General features: G+C 38.4%; 1 protein-coding gene across 4 annotated transcripts in view; it reads left to right on the top strand.

Annotated features, from left to right (window-relative positions):
- Nucleotides 1-6,671, top strand: part of SESTD1 (SEC14 and spectrin domain containing 1) — a 60,683-nt gene extending 54,012 nt beyond the window's left edge. For all 4 annotated transcript variants that reach the window (XM_035331038.1, XM_035331035.1, XM_035331036.1 and 1 more), the window contains exons 14-18: nucleotides 64-145; nucleotides 462-584; nucleotides 2,008-2,199; nucleotides 3,378-3,499; nucleotides 5,842-6,671. In XM_035331038.1, the coding sequence (XP_035186929.1) occupies nucleotides 64-145; nucleotides 462-584; nucleotides 2,008-2,199; nucleotides 3,378-3,499; nucleotides 5,842-5,971 (649 nt within the window). In that variant the 3' untranslated portion in view covers nucleotides 5,972-6,671. The remainder of the gene's footprint in view (nucleotides 1-63; nucleotides 146-461; nucleotides 585-2,007; nucleotides 2,200-3,377; nucleotides 3,500-5,841) is intronic.
- Nucleotides 6,672-21,281: the final 14,610 nt, after the last annotated feature.

The following is a 21,281-nucleotide window of genomic DNA, read 5'->3' as shown; positions in this document are numbered from 1 at the left end:
AAATATTATTGTCAAACTCAGAATGTATTTTGTCTGTTGTGTATGTATGTGCTACTATTAAAGGTGTGAGGATATGGTAGATGTGCGACGACTGAAGATGCTTCAGATGGTACAGTTATTTAAATGTGAAGAAGATGCCGCTCAGGTATGGAAATGGCTACAGAATTTCATCATTCTGGTCTTTGTAATCCTCTGGCTAAATTTAGGGGGCGTTGATGGTTGTATAGCATTATTTTTTGTCACTTTCAGATGCCTTACTTAATGAATTTGTACAGTGAAAATAAAGGATATGGCATTGACTGAAAATAGTGGTTTGGGGGATTTCATGCATAATCTACAAGTTTAACTGATACCTTAACTTTTTCCAAGTCAAATGTATAGACTAGTGTTGTAGTTAATTCACCCTGCTGGATGAATGTTATTTTAATTTCCTAGCTTTTATTATTCTAATTTTTTTTAAGGCAGTAGAATGGTTAAGTGAACTGTTGGATGCTCTGCTGAAGACACATATCCGACTGGGAGATGATTCTCAAGAAACAAAAGTTTTGCTGGAGAAACATCGAAAATTTGTTGATGTTGCACAGGTAAAATGAACTACTGGTAGCAGTAGTATGGGTTTTGTACAGTTTCAGAAAATGTCTTAAATAGGATTGCTATTTATATGTACAGTAATAGAACAACTGTTCCTCATTTTCATGTTTTGTCTTAATGCTTGAATGAATAAATCATGATTCCTGAAATTAGTGATGAGTCTAATGAGATTTTGAAGTGAAGATTTTGGTGATCCATCACCAATAGTGATGCTGCAGTTCTGCTATCGTAGTTTACTCGGCTAAACACAGGTAGTGCAAACCACAGAACTTGAATTTCACATTGACCTTTTAAAGGCGTGTATTTCAAACAGTCTTTATGATTTTTGAAGGACTCCAAACTAAATCATGAAATGTTGGTGAGCAACATAATTTCAGTCTGTTTTGTGCCGTACTTCATGAAACGGTGACTGTTGATTTTCCAGGTAGTTTATTATTGGCATATGATAGGCCTGCTCAAGGAATATCCCTTTGTTAAGTTTAGATCAGCTGTCCTGGCAATGTCCCCTCCCCACCTCTTGCCTGCCCCCAGCCTACTGGCTTTGCGGGGCTTTTGGAGGGAGTGGGCTTTTGGAGGGAGGGGCTTTTGGAGTGGGCTTTTGGAGTGGGCTTTTGGAGTGGGCTTGCGGGGCTTTTGGAGGGAGGTGCTGTGCCAGCACTGCTTAGCAATAGACAAAACACTGGTGTCATACCAGTGCTGTTGTAGCTCCAAGTGCAGAGCACAGCACTCTATGGGCCGCTGCAGGGAAAGCGAACTCCATCCCAGCCAGACCAAGTAAACAGGTATATGTGAATTTCACCCAAGAGTAGAATATGTAAAAGCTACGCCTTTTTTAGGTGCTTTTTCGGATATATACTGGTTTTAGGAATGTCTAAATCAGTGTTGCTTATTAACAGATGCAATATTTTGTATTTACACCAGTTACACTGGAACTGATTCTCTCTTTTGATGGAGACTATGTAATAATGAGGAGTTAGAACTGACCATGACAAGGGGATAGCTTGTTGTCATAATTGTGTGCCATAGAGCACCTGGATGCTGTGTGACCAGAAACGTGGTGGTGGTGTCAGTGAGACGGTCATCTTGGCAGTAGATACCAAGCATACAATGCAAGATACAAGCAGCTATTCTCAGTTTTCCAGAAGGTCTGCCCTTTTGCCAGTATGAAATACAGACATTGGTATTTTTTCATTATTCTGGGGGGGACGTATTTTTATAGAACAAAGAACTGTTTGTGATCATCAAAATTTTATGCATGCTTCAGCAGCTTTTTCTAGTAGACCAGATTTGTTCAACGTACTCTGTGGATCTAAGCTGAGGAGACTTCACAAATGTGTCTGCTGTCATTTTAAGGTAACTTGCTCTTAAGTTAAATGCAGAGTTCTTATGTGTATCTTCCTGTCCTTCAACTTTTAGAGTACTTATGACTACGGAAGACAGTTACTGCAGGCAACTGTTGTGCTGTGCCAGTCCCTACGATGCACTTCAAGGTCCTCAGGGGACACACTTCCAAGATTGAACAGAGTGTGGAAACAGTTTACATTAACTTCTGAAGAAAGAGTACAGAGGCTGGAAACAGCTGTTGCATTTCATTCAAGTGCTGAAAAGGTGAGTTGTGTTTTTAAGAAAAATCTGTCAGAATTTAAGGAAACAATATAAGAACAATGAAGTTCTCAGCATTTAAACCAACTTTTTTTTTACTTCCCTAAATATAAAAATAAAAGATTTAAAATCTTTTATTAGTTAATTTCAGTACTTAAGGAAAAAAAAGCCAACCTAGGACATGGTAAAAGAAAAAATAATTCAGTCTGTCATTGAAGGAAGGTATGGGCTGCAAAGCAGGTTTGTATGCTCCTTGCTCTCATGTATTCATTTCTTGTTTGTATAAATTGAAGATGTTTTGGATCCATAGGCATTGGGAGTTGCTGGTGATTCATGAAAGCAGAAATATATCATCTGTGCTGCCACAGATGGCTGGAAAAGGTTTTACGTGATATCAAATTAGAATTCAGTGGTTCATAAACTTAAAGTTGATTATCTCAGCCCATATTATGGATGTTTTTTTCATTATTTCAGTAGTTAATTGCTATATTGTCAGGCAATTTTAAGTACAAGCAAGTAAGTGAATGGCTGAAAGAAATCACCTGTTCATAAGCGTGATTCTTCTAGCACCATTGTGCCATTATTAATGAGACTGAAATTATCCTGCTAATACCTATGCTTCATAGGAAAAAATAAGAAGTGTCAGAGGGAAAAGTGGAAGAAAATATGGAATTAAGTATAAATATTGGGTTCCAATCCAGTCTAGAAACTTATGTTCATATTTTATAAACTAGTCTGAATTTTCTGCCAGATATGGATTTTTGTTTTGAAGCAGCTCGTAACAGGCCCTTAGTAATTGATGTTTTTTCCATTTTATGTGACTGTCTTGCAAGCTGCTTGATGCAGGCTACCATACTCATGCATTTTGAATGTTGTTGTTGGAATGTTGTCTAGCAAGACTTACTTTTTTTTAGTTCTTTGTTCCCACTTAACAGTATTGTAAAACATACCGGTACAGAATATTGGTAGCCCCAACCTATCTTCTTACTCAGTGGTAGCTTAACTGATGTTTTTTGGTCTGGAATTCTATTAATATTTTCACTGAGCTCATTCAAATGTGGCAGTGAAGATGCTGAAAGAACATTCACTCTGCCCTGTAATGGCACTTTGGCACTTAATAAATAAATTACATTCTATGCCTTGTCTACCTTATATTTTTGGGGGTTTTGTTTTTTTTATTACAGATACTGCAAGAATGTCCAGAGCAGCCTGAAGCTTTTAATGAAATGGAGCAATTTGATGAAATTGAAGCAGTTGGGAAATCATTGTTGGACAGATTAACAGTGCCTGTAGTTTATCCCGATGGGTATGAAAAATGTTATTGTAAGGCCTTTTGAACATGTTTTTGGTAAATTTTCATAATGCTTTCAATATGCAGAAGAGTCCTGAATGCTTATTGCTGAAATTAAAAAGATAATGCACTAATTCTCATTAGTTTTTCCCGTCTTTTCACGGAAAGCACGCAGATCTGATTTCAGACGTTCCAAAGACAACATGCCCACTATTCCAAAGACTAGACGTTCCAAAGACGTTCCAAAGACGTTCCAAAGACAACATACCCACACAGTAATTATTAGATATATGCAGTCATTACACCAGCAAAGTATGTAGAAGCAACAAAAGTGACCAGTCCCAGTGTCTCTCCCTGAAAAAAAAATAAATTCAAATTTGAATTGTAGTATTTGATTTATTCAGACTTCTAGTCGTCTAAAGTCTTAAGCCAATATATTGAAGATTTATTTACATTTGATTTATTCAGCTAATAAAACATTACTTCCCTCATGATCTACGCATACTAATTTAAAAATGGTGGATGTATCAGGCTACAAAACAAAACTGAATTTGGAATTTCAACCACAATAACAACTATTCTGTTCAGCAAACTACAGTTGTCTGCTGCAATGTTGAGCTTGTGGTTAATTTCTTCCACCTTAGTATTATCTAGTCCTGTAACTAGTCTCTGCGTATGTAAAAGCACACCGTAAAGAATGGGATTTGAAATCTGTGTTTTGAGTACTTTGAAGTGATATCATGCAAATTCGTTATGGGCTACTTAAAGTTGATCTGAAAAATAGTTAAGGTGCTCATGAAAATTAGTTTTGTCATATTGCCAAAATATCGTGTTCACTGTGTGTTGTAGTTTTCTTTGGCAAGTAGTATTTGAAGACAGACCAGAAGCTAACCAGTACTGATTTTAATGCCTTTTCTGGTAGTGTTTTTGAAAATAGTGGAGTATTTAACAGCTGCAAGAAAATAGAAGGGAAGAAATGTGTTACATTTGAAGCATTTTGGTTTAACTTTCATATAGCAGTTATAGATGTATAATGACCTGGTAAATACAGTAATTTATTCTTAAAAGTGGTGTAATTTGCAGATAGACTACTCAAGTGTAAATGGTAATGTTACTGTTTCGTTAAATTTGCATGGCACCTGTTAGAACCTGGGAAAGCTCTCCATGAAAGAAGGCACTTACTGCACTTTGTGGTTTGAGTCTTAACAGGGTGCTCTTACAACTCTAGATGTATATAACTATGTACTAGGTTGACTGAATCCTGAATGTTACTTATGTCCTCTCTGGCATTTCAGATGGGTTCTGCTTGTTGCCCTTTTCAAAGATGGATGGGATCTTAGCTGACCCAAGATACCCTGATGATCTGCCCAAAGCATTCTATTTTTAAAGATAAACAAAAAATTGCAAAGGGTTCAGCCATTAGTACAAATAGTTTTTAAAATGTAGGTATAAAGAAAATGTCATAAAATGCCTGTAGGCATACTTCTTTAGTCTTCAGCTTCCTCACAATTTTGGATTTAGGTCAGTATCTTTTTGCAAGTCCAGGTCACTGTTCTCTGTCCTATTCATGGCTTTTAATCTGCATCAGACAAAAGTCTGCCCTTATTTGAGATCACATTTGCTGCTGTGCAATCTATTGTATTTCTGGAGATCCCAAGTCAAACTAGTCAACTTTCATATGAAATAACTTTTCTGTCTGCTTATGTCCATATCCCACTCAGTCCCAAGTCCTTTGTCCAGCCACCATTTCCTCCATGCTTCATAATTAGATTTGATACCTGCTCTTCTGAAAGATTTCTTCTGTTCAAATCCTTGCTTTGCTGACAGCTCAGCTAGTGGTTTCCCTAACATTTCAGCTCTTTTGTTATATTTAAATAGGAGAAATCTGATTTAACAGCCATGTGTTCTTTTCAATTTGAGAGAGAGATGGTGTAATATGACTGTCAGCATGTGGCTGACTTTGTATACAGAGTCCTTCAATAAAACAGCAATTGTATAACCTCAGTCAGAATTCATGTATAGACAGATTTCCTTGATTGTCATAGTATTCAAAACTGCAAGACTGGATTGGAGAATGGAGGTGAAAATAGTGTTGGGAAGTCTCTAGTCGAGCTTACAGAACAGTGCCCTGCTGTTTAGAGAATATTTTGGATGTAAGAGGGTCATTTGCTATTTATAATAATTTCATCAGGATTGCCAGACAAGTCTCATCACTGCATCTGCAAAGCTTTTTAAAGGTGGCTTTTAAATTTCAAGAGAAAAAGCACCTATTTTCCTTATGTTTCTTCTTGTTTAGATTGTCATTCACATGTATATTTACACAGTCTAACTTGTCACTGATTTCTTGTCTTTTTTAGTTCTGAGCAGTACTTCGGGAGCCCAAGTGATATGGCTTCTGCAGCAGAACACATTAGAGAGAAGATGAAGCTAGTTAGTCTGAAAAAGCAGCAACTGAGACAACCAGAAGTCACTACCCCAGAGAGCTAATACTGACCCTTGTCTATCAATTCATAATAGGACTTCAGTTTGTAATCCAGCATGTTGTTTGCATATTACAGAATTTGGCATAATATATTAAAATGCATTTCACAGCCGTTATGTCTCATCTTTTTTTCAAAGTAAATGTTCTCAGCATCTTAACACTGTGCATCTATCAAGCCATAATTATTTAACATGCTATGAAACCATAGATTCCAAGTATCTTATGAAAAGGAACTGTAAACTTTGCACTGAAATTTGCTGTAAAGCTTTACCTGACCTGTCAGCTGCTTCTTAGTTAAACAGCTGATGCAAGCTTTGAATGGTGCTAATGAAAGTGTTAGGAGTTCCATATTACAAAATTGTAGTTCTTTGCTTCCCCCCTATGCCCAGGTGATGTGGTAATTTTAGACTGTAGGTAAAGTACCTGCAGTGTAGACAGTGGTGACCCTATAATTTTAATTTGAAATACTTTAAAATAAAAGAGATCGGTTTTTATTGTGCCAGTATGCAACCTACCCATCAAATCTTTGATATATCAGATTCATTAAACAGATGTTTTCCTATTTGTATTGATAATGTATTAAAAGCTGTTTGTGCTTAATAAAAATCATCTTTTTAAAATCTAATATAAATCTGTTCTGGCCTGTGTTCCCAAATGCTATTGTTATATTTTGTGATAAATGGTAGTAAACACCTTCACTTCCCCAATATATTTACGCCTCATTTTTGTTATCAACTACACTCTTTAACACTGTACCTGTCAGAGGAACTGCTCTAAACAATTATACAAGAGTGAGAGGTTATGCCTTTTTTTTTCTGATAGCAGAACTCACACGAAGGTAAGATACTATGTGCCTAAGTCAGTGTTTTATCAACAATAGTTGTCTTCCCAGGTAAGACTGATATACATCTCTTGTGCTTTATTATTAGGTCTTGTTTCTTTTTGAATTGGGAATCTTGAGTAATGTGAATGCCCTTGGTAGCACCTTTGAGGTTAAAGATGTTTGTCTAATATGAAATTGTTAACATGAAGTTTGTAAACATTTTAAAACCATGAGATTAGTCATAAAGAGAAATTTATTAAGGGAAGGGAATTGGATTGAAACAAAATCAGCTGTGTGCTTAATTTAGCTAACTTCTTACTCTTCAGGATTTAACCTGCATAAATTGAATATTGTCTTTGCTGGAAGGTGGTGTGGTACCTGACCATTTTAGAATACTGTGAAGAACAAACAACTAGATCTGAGTGTCTTGTGTTGTCATCTAACTATATTGTGCTCGCAGTAAAGATCAGTGCCTGCAGGAAAAGAACACTTTATTGCTCACTAGGTTTTCTTGATGCATCTGTCATTCAAATGTTATATTTACTTGTCTCAGTTTTTTCCATATTTTCTCCACAGGAAAGTGATGCGTCAAATAAAGCAATTTCTCTTCAAACACAACAACAAAACATTCAAAATCAATGGTTTCTCTTTGATAAAGTGATAAAGGTAATTTTTTTCCCCTCTCAGGGTATTTTCGCAGAGGAAATCCAATTATTCTTTTGATGAATTTGATGTAGTGCTGCAGTATTACATTAATACTAGCTTAAAATCAACTAAAGTTTCACAGACCTTTTTTATATAGACTTTTTCAATGTAATAATTTAAAATTGGATTTAGTTGTTCAATTCTCTTTGAGAAAGCTGCTGACGCTATTGGTAATATTTGGATGAGATAACTTTATTTTGAAACATCCAAAACAAGAAAAATCTGATATTTAATACAAAATGCAAACACAAAAGTAAACTAAGACAAAGTCTTAGTCATAAGCACTATGTCTCCAATTCTGCATCACTTGTTTATAAACTGAATTAGCTAAAGTAATTAATGGCCTGCAGTATGAAGTCCTGTTAAAATAGTAGCTTATAATGAGTATGTATTACAAATTATAACATATGTGCAAGGTTTTTATTTTTATTCTGTCAAGGGGCATAACATATGCAAAAGGAGAGCAATATCAGGGACTTCTGACTCATTCATGTGACTGCTGTGTGCACAGCTTGTAACTAATGACTGTTCACCCTAATAACACTGACGTTCATTGTGGCTCCATGTATGAAGTCCAGTCTTGAGGCTGTTCTTTTCATCCGGCATTCCTGGAGCCCAGTGGAATTCTGACTTTCTTCTTATTGTCTCTAATGAAGCCTATGACACCCTGGGCTATGCCAGCTTTGTCTCTCCCTCTCTGCTCTCCTTTCCTTCCTCTCTGGAATTCCTTGCCTTTAGGGAAATCAGTGGCTAGTAAAGTGCTATTTACCAGCACTTGTGATTTTTTTTTTCTAATTTTCCATGCCTCAGGAGAGATAGCAGTGGCTTTCTAGGTCATGTTGAATGGATCTGCCAGATATTTCTGAATACTTCCTGTGAGCTCTGAGGCTTCCTGTCCTACTGAAAGAATGGAATAAACACCATCCATTAAGAATACTGTTAAATGTAACAGATTTTTGTGCTGGTCTTAGACAACTCATTGTCTACAGTTGTACTTGCTACTGAACCTTTAGAAACCCATAAGGGCTCACAACCTAAAATGAAACACAGAGAAATGTTAAATGTAAAACTGTAATCTGTTGTAACTTAGCTGTGCAGTTACTGCTGCAGGCAGTAGTGTTGACTAATAGTGACTCTTGCTGTGCACTTAGAGTAGCTTTCTGATAGCAAAAACATTGCAAGCATTGAAGTTCGAAAAGAAATAAATATGATATTTTTAACATAATTGGCCTGCACTGAGGGATACAGCGCTACATGTAAAATGGGGAGATACAAATTGAATACAGAATGATTGATTATCGTTATTGCAAGTGAACTGTGATTAATGACTTGAAAGCGATGGGGTCAGCCCTGTTCCATGGTCATGTACTCATGAAGTCAATAACAAGATTTTTTAAGTTCCTGTGAGCCAACTTTGGATGTATTTGAAATGTTTCAAGATATTTTGTTATTTCTGCTAACGTAATCCTGAGTGTAATCCAGAGCAACAGCATTGATAGTTGTCATTCAGTTTTAATAAGGTGTCAGATAGGTGCTCTTATCAAAATGCCTATACCTGTAAGTTCTTGTAATTGTGTATGTGGACACTTCTGATTCCATAAAAATGATTAATTCTATTTTTTTCTTGGCGGGGGGAAAACATGTTTGGAATACAGAGTCTTGTATAGTTGACGTGACTAACTTAGCATTCACATAGAGTTACTCTGGAGGTACAGCAGAGGATGGAGAAAGGTTGTGTGTGTAGTGGGGTTGTATAGCACTTTTTATACAGTCATATTAGCCTAGGGATATCGGTATCAGCTGGGAGCAAGATAGGGGAAGATTTTTCTAACTAAGGTAATTAATTCATTATCTGTTGTCTTTTTTCATGTTTGTGGAAAACTGATGTACTCCAAAAAAATTAAAGATGTGAATAGTGTTAGGTAGTACATAATGGAGATTCAAAATGAATACAGACTGGAAACAAGTAGACCGATTCTCTTCTGTATTGTGCCACTTCCTTCATTTCCTAATATGCAGCAACCAAAATGTTAGCTACTGCAGAGCTGCAGGTCTCTCATTTTAAAAATAAAAATTAATTCTCACAAACATTCCACTTCTATTTCCTGCACTTAATAGTCCATCATTATGGAACTGATGCTTTTCTATCAAGACTTTATCTTAATTGAAAGCTCTATTAAAAATAGACTGATTATATACCTTTTGCAAGGATACAGAGTTCAGGAGTTCTTCAAGATATTTTTCATCTGATGCTTGTAGCAAGTAATGTTTTTTGCAAAGATTTATTGTCTGTGGATATACAGGTAAGAATAAATACCCACTCAAAATGAGTTTGATTTCCAGCTTCTTGCAGGTCCCTTTGTACAAATTTTAGATACATGGTAGCTTAGAACCATTTCTCTGTGACTTTATAGGGGTGACAATTTAAAATATAAAAATTAATATTTTACTTATTTGCAAGGCTCTTAGCTGTTTTGCAGACAACTAGTCACTGACTACTCTCATGCAATACTGATGCAAGCTCCTGTCAGGAAATATCTCATGTACCTTGGAGATCTATGAAAATAGAAGGAACATTATATGCTATGTAAAATATCCTTCTGATTTATTAAGCTCAAATATCTCTGCTTAAAATGTCAGAGTAGACCTAATGTAAGTATCTTTGGCTTCTAATGCTTGTTATGTAACAGTCTTTCTCTGGTGAGGCTGATTTAGCTTTAGATCACCTGTAAGTCTTCTATAGTAAACCGTGCCACTATCTGGATATGACCAAAATTATCTGTGTGACTGCTTTGCACAGCTCGCTAACATCATTTCTTTTATGGAAGTACAGATATACTGAGCTCCACTGAGGATCCTGACATTACATATCCCAGTCTTGTTCTGTCTGTTCTGCTGCAGATACTGTCACTATTAGAAAGCAACATGTATGTTAAGCAAATTAAAAAAAAATAATCAAAAAGTGGTCTCATGGTCCTGGAACAGGCACAGTAAGCAGATGCTTGGGCAGTTCACTATTGGTATATATCACATGTTAGAATAAGGCTTTGACAGCTCAGTGCAGAACAGGCTCTAGGCTTTGTGAAGTACTGAGAATCACTGGCCCCATATGAATGGATATAAATGCTCACTAACAATGCACCTGTAAGTTGGGCCTTAAAAATTTTCAGTTCATTCCCACATCTTAAACCAAACACTAACTCTAAAATTCTAATCTATGCCCAAGATGCTTATAGGAAAAGAGGGAGTGAATAATCAGTGCAACAGATTATCTTCTGTTTTCTTTTCCCCATGGAATTCAATAAGGGTGAGTAGAGATCTCAGATACATGCATGAGCGAATAGTGCAAGACCTGAGGTGATTCAGGCTAACGGAAAGGTTTTGATGTGGTGGAGATACGTAACAGCATATGTAGAAAGATGTTGCTCAGGGAAAAATAATTATCTATCTTTGTAGTGATAATGATAAGGAATGGGATTGACATGAAAGATTCTCAAACAGCAGTAATTAATAAAGTTCTGGATTCAATAGTCTGGAAACACTGGAGGATCTCCATCGCTAGCAATCTTAAGAACAGTTATGACTTATATGTGCCAAGAAAATTGCAGGGTTGGTGTAGTTTGGTCCCTCCTTTTGAATCTAGCCCTGTTTGTGACTTTGATTCTGTATTGAAGGAGCTGGTAGATCATTCTTGCATTAATTAAAAGTGCAGTTTCTACTCCGATTCCTAAATCGTAGCATCAGTTTTAGATGTTCTCAACAACCCCAAGTTTTATTTTCAAAAACAGCTAACAACTCAAATTCCAGCTACACAGAACCCAAAAGGAAGTGTCACTCAGCTGTTTCACTGGTATGATGGTAAAAGTTAAATTATAGAAATGAAATGGAGAGTGAAATTTATCTTAACTGTAAGAACAGCTTCCTAGAGACACTGATGGGAGAGCCATTACTCAAGACGCTTTACATCAGAACAAAGTATGAACAAATACTTCACCTCTCAAAAATCTGGATTTTTACTTGTTACTGTTATCTTTATTTCAGAAGTAGTCAATGCATTAATTTCAGTGGTGTAACTTTTAGACATGTTTCACTTATGCAAGGTTTGTAGTATATGGTTTACCATCTTATTTGGCGGGATTTATTTTCCATGACCACTGTTCTTTTTCTAAATAAGAGTTGCAGATGCTGGGCGAGTGACAGCACATTCCCATTGTCATTGCTGACTTTCCAGGCATGCATGGATTGCTGATGTTCCCTGTGCCTCATGGGACTGGAGGTTGCAGAGCTCTGGTGGGTTGGAGAGCTCCATTAAGACATTTGTCAAAAGTATAATGCCAGGATTTATTTTTATTAAAGCTATTGGCAAGTGGTAAGTAACACTTGATGTTCCATTCTCTTAAGGATTTTTTGACTACTAGGAAAAAGAGTAGCTTTCATGGTGTTTTAGGCACTTTGGCAGACATACGCAGCATGGTTACTGGATATTTATTATGGTTGTGTGGTGATGTGGGCCTGACTTTCAGAGAGACTTGGGGACAAGCCATGTTCTAAAACTGGTACTAAGTGCAGACTGTTCTTTCTGAACACTTGTATGCAGCTCTGCATGCCTCTATTGGATGATAGATAAGTGCAAGCTAGGCTCAGCAGGGTGAAGATTGTACAATGTATTCAACACATCTGACTGCTACTCCACTTATCTGTGGTGATGATGTGAACGTGATGCCCCACTGTCTGTTTTATATCACTTGCTGCCTCTCAGAACACGGCCTTCCTCTCCAAAACAAATGTATACAAAGACACACCGTGAGGCGGTCAGCTGTAGCCAGGGTTTTTATTACTGCTTTTCTTGAAATGGCATAAAAAGGCTGCTGTGAGCTACATGCTTAATGAGCCTTGTAAGGTTTTCATTTTTCCCCATCATATATGGCCAATTTGTTAGGTGGCAGCCATTTGCAGACATCATTTCATGCTGTGTTACCTCTGCAGGACCAATCATTTCTGAAGAAGCCATGGCTTCTGTTCCTGCAGGTAACAGAAACATGAAATTCTGGGGTTCATCTTGGTATTGTTAGCTGTGGCCCCTTCTCTAAGTATTGTTTTGTTTCCTGGGCCTGATCAGAGAGATGTCCACATTTCTAACGCTAAACTTTCTTCTATTCTAGTGGTTTTGCAAAAGACCTTGCAAGTGAACCAACGTATATTTTAAAGAGTTCCTTCACTGTTCCCAAGGAAGAATTGGTTGAAATGGTTGCTACTTCCAGTGAGTGTGTGTGTGTGCATGCCTGTGTTGGGAGGGGATGACAGCTGAGTTCCGTGCTTCACAGGGGTGCTAGGAAGGAAACCTCATTAACGTTTGGGAGTGGGTGAGATGTTATTGTCATGGCAGTCATGTATGTGCACACAGGATATAAAAACTACAGCTGAAATCATTTTCAGCTTAGAGCAATGAGGTGATGGGTTTTTTATCCTTTATATGGAAGTGAGATCTGAGGAGCAGTAGTTAGCAAAAAGAAAGGAGGGGTAAACCATGCACGCGTAATAAAACTAGTTGGTGAACTGAAGGGTTTTATCTGCAATGAAAACATTTATACAAAACATATGGTGTCAGACAGGTCAGCTGTCAGGAAGTTTGGGAAGATCAAGCTTCTCCCTTGAATGCGGTTAATCAAATATCCTGCAAACAGAACAGATCTAACACAGCAAGAAAGAGTAACTCAGAGAAAGGGATTTAATTACAGAATATTTAGTAAATATTGAATCAAGTGTAGAAAAAACGATGAAGCTTTTTAAGTAGTCCTGCATGCCACTTTTGTGCCTTGAATACATCAAGCAAGGTTCTAAAACATGCATTTCCTGCAGATCCTGCTGCATTGACTAGGTACATCTATCTCTGCCTTCTGAAAAGACTTCCATATAATGAAAGGATGATAGAGGAATTTTCAAGAGTTCGAATTAATTTAGGCCAAGTTCTGGGCTTCTTCACTGAAACGAGGCTTTTAATCTTCTGATTCTCTCAAGGGACTGCTTATGTTTGATGAAAGCTCTGTCTTGGAGTTCAAAAATTGAGGCAATGAAATAGTTTACTTTTTAACTTCCTCTTGATTTAGCTAAAGAAATAGAAAGCTCACAGTAATTGTATAGCTGGAAAGAAAATAAATCTTTCTATATTCTGATATTCTATCTTGCCACTTTGGCTATGAGGATGATTAAAGATATTTTTTTTTCAAATCAGAAGTATAATGTATAATTGCATGATTTTCAAGACACTGCAAAAATAGACAAATATGAAACACTAGGAATTTGCAAATACATTAGCATTACTATTTTAAATTTACTTAGCATAAATCTCTTTTACCTCAGGGCTTGACAAGATGCCTCTTAAGAGTAAAAGCCTGATTTATGGCCATTTGCAGAGTAAAGGATAGAAACAGACCAGAGCAAAACCTGCTGCACAGACAGTGGTTATCTACTATAAGCCCTGAAGATATCCTTGATATCTCCTATAAACCTTCTGTAAAATGTCAGTGGATTTTTAATGTGACCAGTCAAAACCTTGATATGAAAGTTATTTTGCATGATGTGAACTTTACCTCAGCACTCTGGTGATGCTGTTGTTGCCAGTGGGGACACAGTACTGTTCTCAGGCCGTAACATTCAAGTAAATTAATGTGTCATCTGAGATTGTATTCCCCAGTACTCTGTCTCAAGTGGTCTAATACTGAAAGTGGGTTAAGGTTAAAAACAAATCAGTCACCTCTGTGCAATTTTAAAAATGCAAGGCTTTTTACATTTGTACTTGATTCCACCCTTCCTTTCTGCCCCCAGCCCTACTACATATAGACGATACCCAGTGCTGCTTCCTGTCAGGCTGCAAGTTCTGTTTCATGTATAGAGCCTTGCATAAACATTGCCTGCCTTTTGTCATCATACTGTGAGGAAGATCACAGGAGGTTATGCCAGAATATCTTGCAACCACCATATCTTTAAACTTCAGTTTGTACCCTTTTCCAAACACAGTGATTATTGTCCTGTGCAAACCTGTTTTCGAGTATGAAACTCGAGGTAATTAAGCAATTCTTGGTCAAAACAGCTGACTGCAGAGCTCATTAGTGGACTGGCAATTCAGAAGATACTTGTTTGAGAAACTGGAAAAGGTAGGCAAAAAGAAAATATTCAGTGATTCACAGGATAAGACTTTTATCAGGACAAAAGGATCCTGGTCACATGACTGGATGCTGTAAGAAGGTTAAAGCTCTTGGAAAAGATACGCTTGAGTAAATGATTTGTTTGATCAGTGCTGATGACCTAAGGTGAAAAGGGTCATAGCTAGAACTTCTGTCTAACACCAACAGAGGGGTCACAGTAAATTTAGTGATCTGGTTTGCAGCAATAGTGCAGTTTTGAAGTGAATTTATGACTACATTCACTGAATGTTAGACTATCAGAGCACTGTTATGATGTATAAAATTTATTTTTCAGAAGAAAACTAATCTGGAAGCTCAAATCCAAATATGATCTAAATTGTTCCAACATTTGGAGATTTAGGTATTTGACTAATCTGTGTGTCATCTCCCCACAAACTCCTTCAGATTATTTCTGACATGGTTCTCGTGCTACGAAGGGCAAAGTGCTGTGTACGCCTTTGCACTTACTGTTGGTTGTCAACCTCTAATTCATTCCTGAAGTTCTCAGCTTCTCCTTTGAAACAGCCTTCTCCTGTTTCAAAATGTTTTCCAGTCTTTTCTGTTTCCCATCCCTGCTTAAATTCCTTCTTCTTTATCACTTATTCTTTAAATTGTTCTCTTTTCCTGGTTTTCAACAACTTTACCATGGTGAGAACTATGACTTCTGTCTCCTGCTGAATTCCAAGAGGAGAAACCTGAGGTCCAAAGGTTTATTTGTGTGTGGGGAGAGATGAAATCTTTTAGAAACACAATTAGCTGACTCCTACTGCCTTCCAAACTATTGGCAATTTCTCTTTTTACAGCTGTGGCTGCTCCTTAAACAACTGTTCCCAAGCTTGCCTTCTCCTTTCCCATCCTCATGGCAGCTTTTAGCAGGCTAAGTGAGCCTTTTAATCTTCCCTTTCCCCAGTCAGTTCCTCCCTGAGCAGTAAACAGTCACAGGCTCTCATCTCCACCCTGTCCACTCCAGTGGCAGGGGACAGGCAGAGATGACATCTTTCCAGCAGCCAAGACCTATGGAGTCAGTGGACACCCCTCAGCAGAAAGGAGAGGAAAAAACATTCTTGAGGTTCTGGAGGAAGATATCAAAACCACTAGCTAAGATACAGGAAAGGTGATGCTGTCCTAAGGATTATAAAATCTCACCAGCCAGCCCTCAGTTTTCCAGGCCCAGATCCTTTGGTAGACCACAGGCAAAAATAATAATAATAAAAAATAATCATGTTGCCATGCAGACAGCTTGGTCGCTATAGTATCATTTGGCAGCAACATGAAGAACTGAGAAGGGTGGGAAGAGAAAGAGAGAAAAGGAGTCTTGGTACCAAGTTTTTTCTACTGAACCAATCCTTTTGCACTGTCCCACCTGTTACTGCAGCCAGCAGCATTCACATCCAGTGAACTTTGAGCACATAGTCCCAGAACAATGAACAAATCACCTGCTTCTACTGGCATACTGGCATACAGCAGTAGTTTTTGCTGTGGATGGCACACTAGTTCTGTAGCATGCTAATCCACCTTAACTTCTGCTAGCACTGAAAGAGTAGGTGGGGGGGGAGTTTTTATTATAGGCAATGCTTCCTAATTTTATGTGGTACTTAAATTATGCAGTGTAACATGCCATCCTTTGTAGGGCATAGGGCATGAAGGGTCACTTGGATAACCTGGGAAGAGAGGGCGCTAATTCTCATGTACTGTAGTCACATCCCAGTTACATTGGGTGTCAGCAGTGAGCGCACATTTGTTTAACAACCCAGTTCCAGACAAATAAGCGGGGGGTGGGAGGGAAAAGAGCTCAATTCTTCCTGCTTTTTTACCTCTCAAGTAGGTCACACAATTCAGTACTTAAGTGACAGGGACGACAAGGACCTGTTGTGTGCTTGCTGTTTGAAGTACCATGATTTGGAAGATGGAAATGTATGACTAGAACATATAGAGGAATGCTCAGCAGCATGAACCTTCAAATAGCACAGTTGCACAATATGGGGTTATCTTTTTAAAACAAAACAAAGTGCTCCTATTTATAACTTCACTGATAAATGACTTTTTAAAAAGCTCTCTAAAGTCTCATGGCTCTTAGCACTTCAAATTCAGCTACCCCATCAAATCTAGCTTTTCTGGATAAATTCTCCCTAGTATTAGATGTCTAAAGCAATGTGTTGTTAGAAGTGGGGCTGTGTAACATACTTTGCTTTTTGCTCTAAATTTAGCTTTCTGAAACTTGTGCCTATTTAAATCAATTCTTCCAAGCGTTAGAAACAACATGGTTTGACTTTGTTCTCTTTGTGCGCGTGTGGTTAGTATGTTTATTATTTATTCAATTAGTCTTGTTAAATGAATGACTCATACAGATCTTTTTGGTATCATTGCTCACTGGCTACTTTTGAAGAGGTTAAACAGATGTCTCACTCTTAAATGGCAGACCCCAAACCTAGTTACCCTGATGGTATATTTTTCAGCAGTCCACGTTTTTTTTAACTGCTGCTTTTATTTTATGAGTTTAATATATGCATCTATGTGTATAAACATTGAAAAATAAAGGGAAATAGTATTTTTAATACAGAAAATTGTAAATATAAACCAGAAATTGGCAACATGAAGCAAAACTGTTATTGTGTAATTACCTTATTAGCTGGGCAGTTTGTAGCTGCCTTCAGACTAGACCTAGGTTACAATCTGCATCTTAATTTTTTATTTTTTATTTTTAACACGGAGAAAACGTAGCCTGGCTATATTTGGTGCAGGGTGCATACTCCTCTGCACTAACACACCACATCAGGAAGGAATTTCAAATGCTCCCAAGGAATTTAGTAACAGAAGTCCTGCTGACTTTTCCTACATGCATGGGTGAGGGAACACACTAATCCTGTTTAATAAACTGTTCTTTTTCTCCTGCTGTTCATGAAGCCCAAACAACAGATTAATGAGCTATCTAATATCTTTGTTCTCGTGATAAAATTGAATGCACTGGGCCACAGTTGTTTTTTTGTTTGTTTGTTTGTTTTGACAGACTTATACCTGTGAGCTGTTAAAACTGCTGCATTTTTTATTCTACAGAGTACAGGTGTTTTGGACAACTCCTGGTGAGATATAAATGTTGAGTTTCCCCTCTGGTGCTGATATAGAAAGTCCAGTTTCCACAGAATCATATGGAGTGAAGGTGGTCTGCCATTTCTTCAGTAAACTTAAGAGGACACACAAGTTGCTCTCTCCCACATCCCAGGTGGAATGAGATGTGATTGTTTCATGTTTCACACTTGGTATTGTTTTCTTTTTTTTTTTTAATCTTGTCACCCTATTCAACAGTTACCATTTTATTTATGTTTTGCCATTACATTTGAGAAGTCATCAAGCCACTCATTTCTTTTAGTCTTTCCTGTAGCTGTTATTTTAAGGAAAGTTATAAATCCAGCTTTTTTTTTTTTTTTTTTTTTTTTTTTCTCCTATTGGCTGTGACAGCAGAAATAAAATTAAACTTGCAAAGAAAAACGATACTGAGTAATTAATGTGTTTGGATTTGGAGACATCTGTTCAGATGAGCTGGTTTAGAGATGCATCTGTTAATCAGTCACAGCTGCCAATGTCCTCAGAATTATTGCAGACCTGTGTTGCTTGTCTCCCACCCCCTCTGTGAAGGCCTAGTGAATAATAATGTAATCGGTCCCTATTTGTCAGCATTCCTTTTTACCCCGTATATGAGTGAAGTAAAGACACCCCCCTTCCCCCCCCCCCGTTTTTTTTTTTTTTAAACATGTTAGAAATAATGATCTATTACACAAAATTCACAAAATTTAGAAGCCGGACTTCTAAATGTAAAGGTTATACGAGCTTCCTTAAGCATGGAGGCTGAAGTGATATAACGTGGTTGTAAGCCCTAGTTAAATTTGGTGGATCTTTTCTATCATTGAGGAAATAGCAAGGACTTAGGTACTGTTTTGACAAGTGCCAAGTACAAATAGTATGTATACTTTATGGAACTCAACTAGGGTTCAACAAGAGTGTAACACAGAGGAGAGTGCTTTGGGATGAAAGAGGAACATGAAAAATTAATAACTAATAAATTGAAAAGTATCAGCTGTCACTGCTTTCCAGGTCTGTTTACTGTATGGGTTGTTTTAAATGTTGTTGTTCTTGGAAGAACATAAATAATGATTTTGCTCATATACACTAAATTAGTTTAAACTGTTTGCCAGTTTCTTGATCTCTGATACACTCTGATTTTACACAGCAGACTGTTTTTATTTCACAGAGACACATTCAGTATGTCAGGGATCAACCAGAATAAATCTTTTTTGGTCTTTTCTCTGCTTTATGTGACAGTGCTTTTCAAGTAGCTTTTTCTCAATGTGCTGCTTTTTCTGGATGGCATGAAGTGTTCTCGGGACTGGTGATAATCTAGCAGGAGTAGAAGGGTTTTCATTAGGGTGATGTATAGGATGAGTGGAAAGATACAAGCTATAATGCTTAAATATGCTAATTGACTTTAAATAAGATAAATCTGGGAACTGTAAAACAATAATTCAGACATGGATGATGTTTCTTTTTCAACATTTTTTGCTGGGGGTTGTCTTTTACTCCTTGGGCACTCTTTCACAGCTATTTCCCAGCCCTTTACTGGGATTTCTGTGCCTTCTCTTTTTGTAGTAAGCAAATATGGGGGGGGGGGGGGGCGGCCGGACACTTTCGGGGGCGGGGGGGGGGCACTGGGGTTGCTGTTTTATACATGCCTTTTCTTAAGCTGGTGGACTAGTCACTGACAGGGAAATGGCTTCTGCCCATACTTCAGCCATTATCCACCTGATAATCTCCTTTACCTGGGCTGGCTCTTCCCCTCTCTTAACAAATAATAGAATAATAATAACCCTGCTTTGGGTGGAGGGAAGTGGTGGTGTGTTTTTTTTCTCCCTCCTGGTGTAGGGCACCTGCCCTTCCTCAGGAGTTCTGCCAGCAGAAACCCACCATTTCCTGACAGCAGTCTGGGTGCCTGAGGCACCTGTGGGCCAGGGCCTGCAGCTGCTGTGGTAATGTGGGCAGGGCGTCCCTCTCCTGCCAGCTCCGCTGAGGGGAGCAAGGCCACACCAGGCTGAGCTGCCCTTCACCTGGGCCATGGTCTGTGTCCTAATCATACAGCCCTGCTGGGAGCGTTGGGATAACTTGTTCTCTTCCTTGCTCTGCCTTCTGGGCAATGGGACAACATTTTATGCCCGGCACCCTCTTGTCCTGTCTCTCTCGCCCTGAGTAATGGCTGAGGGTAATGTCTGCAAGTGCGTCCATTGCCTTCTGTTTTCTTATAGCCTTCATGGCATGGGTCTCTGCAAGAAGCACTTATTTCAGTGTTTTCCCTCTACATATGTCAAAATTGTGATTACGGTTTCCCTTGCCACTGATAAGATACTCTCCGTGTTGAAAGATAAATCTTTTATATTTACCTCTTCAAATCCTTTTTACATACAGTTGTTACATATGATACCTGGCATTTCCCACAGAATTCTCCTGAGGAAGCTGGCTGCTCAAGGCTTGAACAGGTGTGCGCTTTGTTCAATTAAAAACTAGCTGGGTGGCAGGACCCAAAGAGCTGTAGTAAATGGAGTTAAATTCGTCTGGAGGCTGGTCACTAGTGGTGTCCCCCAGGGCTCAGTACTGGGGACTGTTCTCTTCAGTATATTTATCAACCATCTGCATGAGGATAGTGGAGTGCACCTTCAGTAAGTTTGCAGACACAACAAGTTAGGCGTGAGTGTTGATCTGCTTGAGGGTAGGAGAGTTCTGCAGAGGGATTTGGTTAGACTGGACTGATGGGCCAAGGCCAACTGTATGAAGTTCAACAAGGCTACGTGCCTGAGCACAACAAACCCATGCAATGCTACAGGAAGAGTGGCTGGAAAGCTGCCTGATGGAAAGGGACCCAGGGGTCTTGTTCAACAGCTGGCTGAACATGAGCCAGCAGAGTGCTCAGGTGGCCAAGAAGGCTAACAGCATCCTGGCTTGTATCAGGAACAGCCTAGCCAACAGTACTAGGGAAGTGGTTGTCTCCCTGTACTTGGCTCTGGTGAGGCTGCATCTTGAATACTGTTTTCAGTTTTGGGCCCCACACTACAAGAAGGTAATCGAGGCCCTGGAGTGTACCCAAAGAAGAGCAATGAAGCTGGTCAAGGATCTAGAAAACAAGTCTTATGAGGAGAGGCTGAGGGAGCTGGGGCTGTTTAGCTTGGAGAAGAGAAGGGGCAGGTGAGACCATATTTTATTTTACAATTACCTTAAAGGGGGTTGTAGTAAGGTGGGGATTAGGCTCTTCTCCCAAGCACCCGGTTATAAGATGAAGATAAATGGCTTCAAGTTATTCCAGGGGAGGTTTAGGTTGTATATTAGGAGAAATGTCTTTACTGAAAGGGTTGTGCAGCATTGGAATAGGCTGCTTAGGGAAGTGGTTGAGTCACCATCCCTGGAAGACTTCAAGAAATGTGTAGGTTTAGAACTTAATAGCGTGGTTTAGTGGTGGATGTTAGTGCTAAGTTAAAGGTTGAACTAGATGAACTTTGAGGTCTTTTCCAACCTGAATGATTTTGTGATAATTTAGACTACAGAGACCTCACCTTTTCTACTGTT

Source organism: Oxyura jamaicensis, chromosome 7 (assembly GCF_011077185.1).
Source record: "Oxyura jamaicensis isolate SHBP4307 breed ruddy duck chromosome 7, BPBGC_Ojam_1.0, whole genome shotgun sequence".
NCBI lineage: Eukaryota > Metazoa > Chordata > Aves > Anseriformes > Anatidae > Oxyura > Oxyura jamaicensis.
Note: the sequence above shows the minus strand (reverse complement) of the source record. Positions and strands in the feature narration are given on the sequence as shown.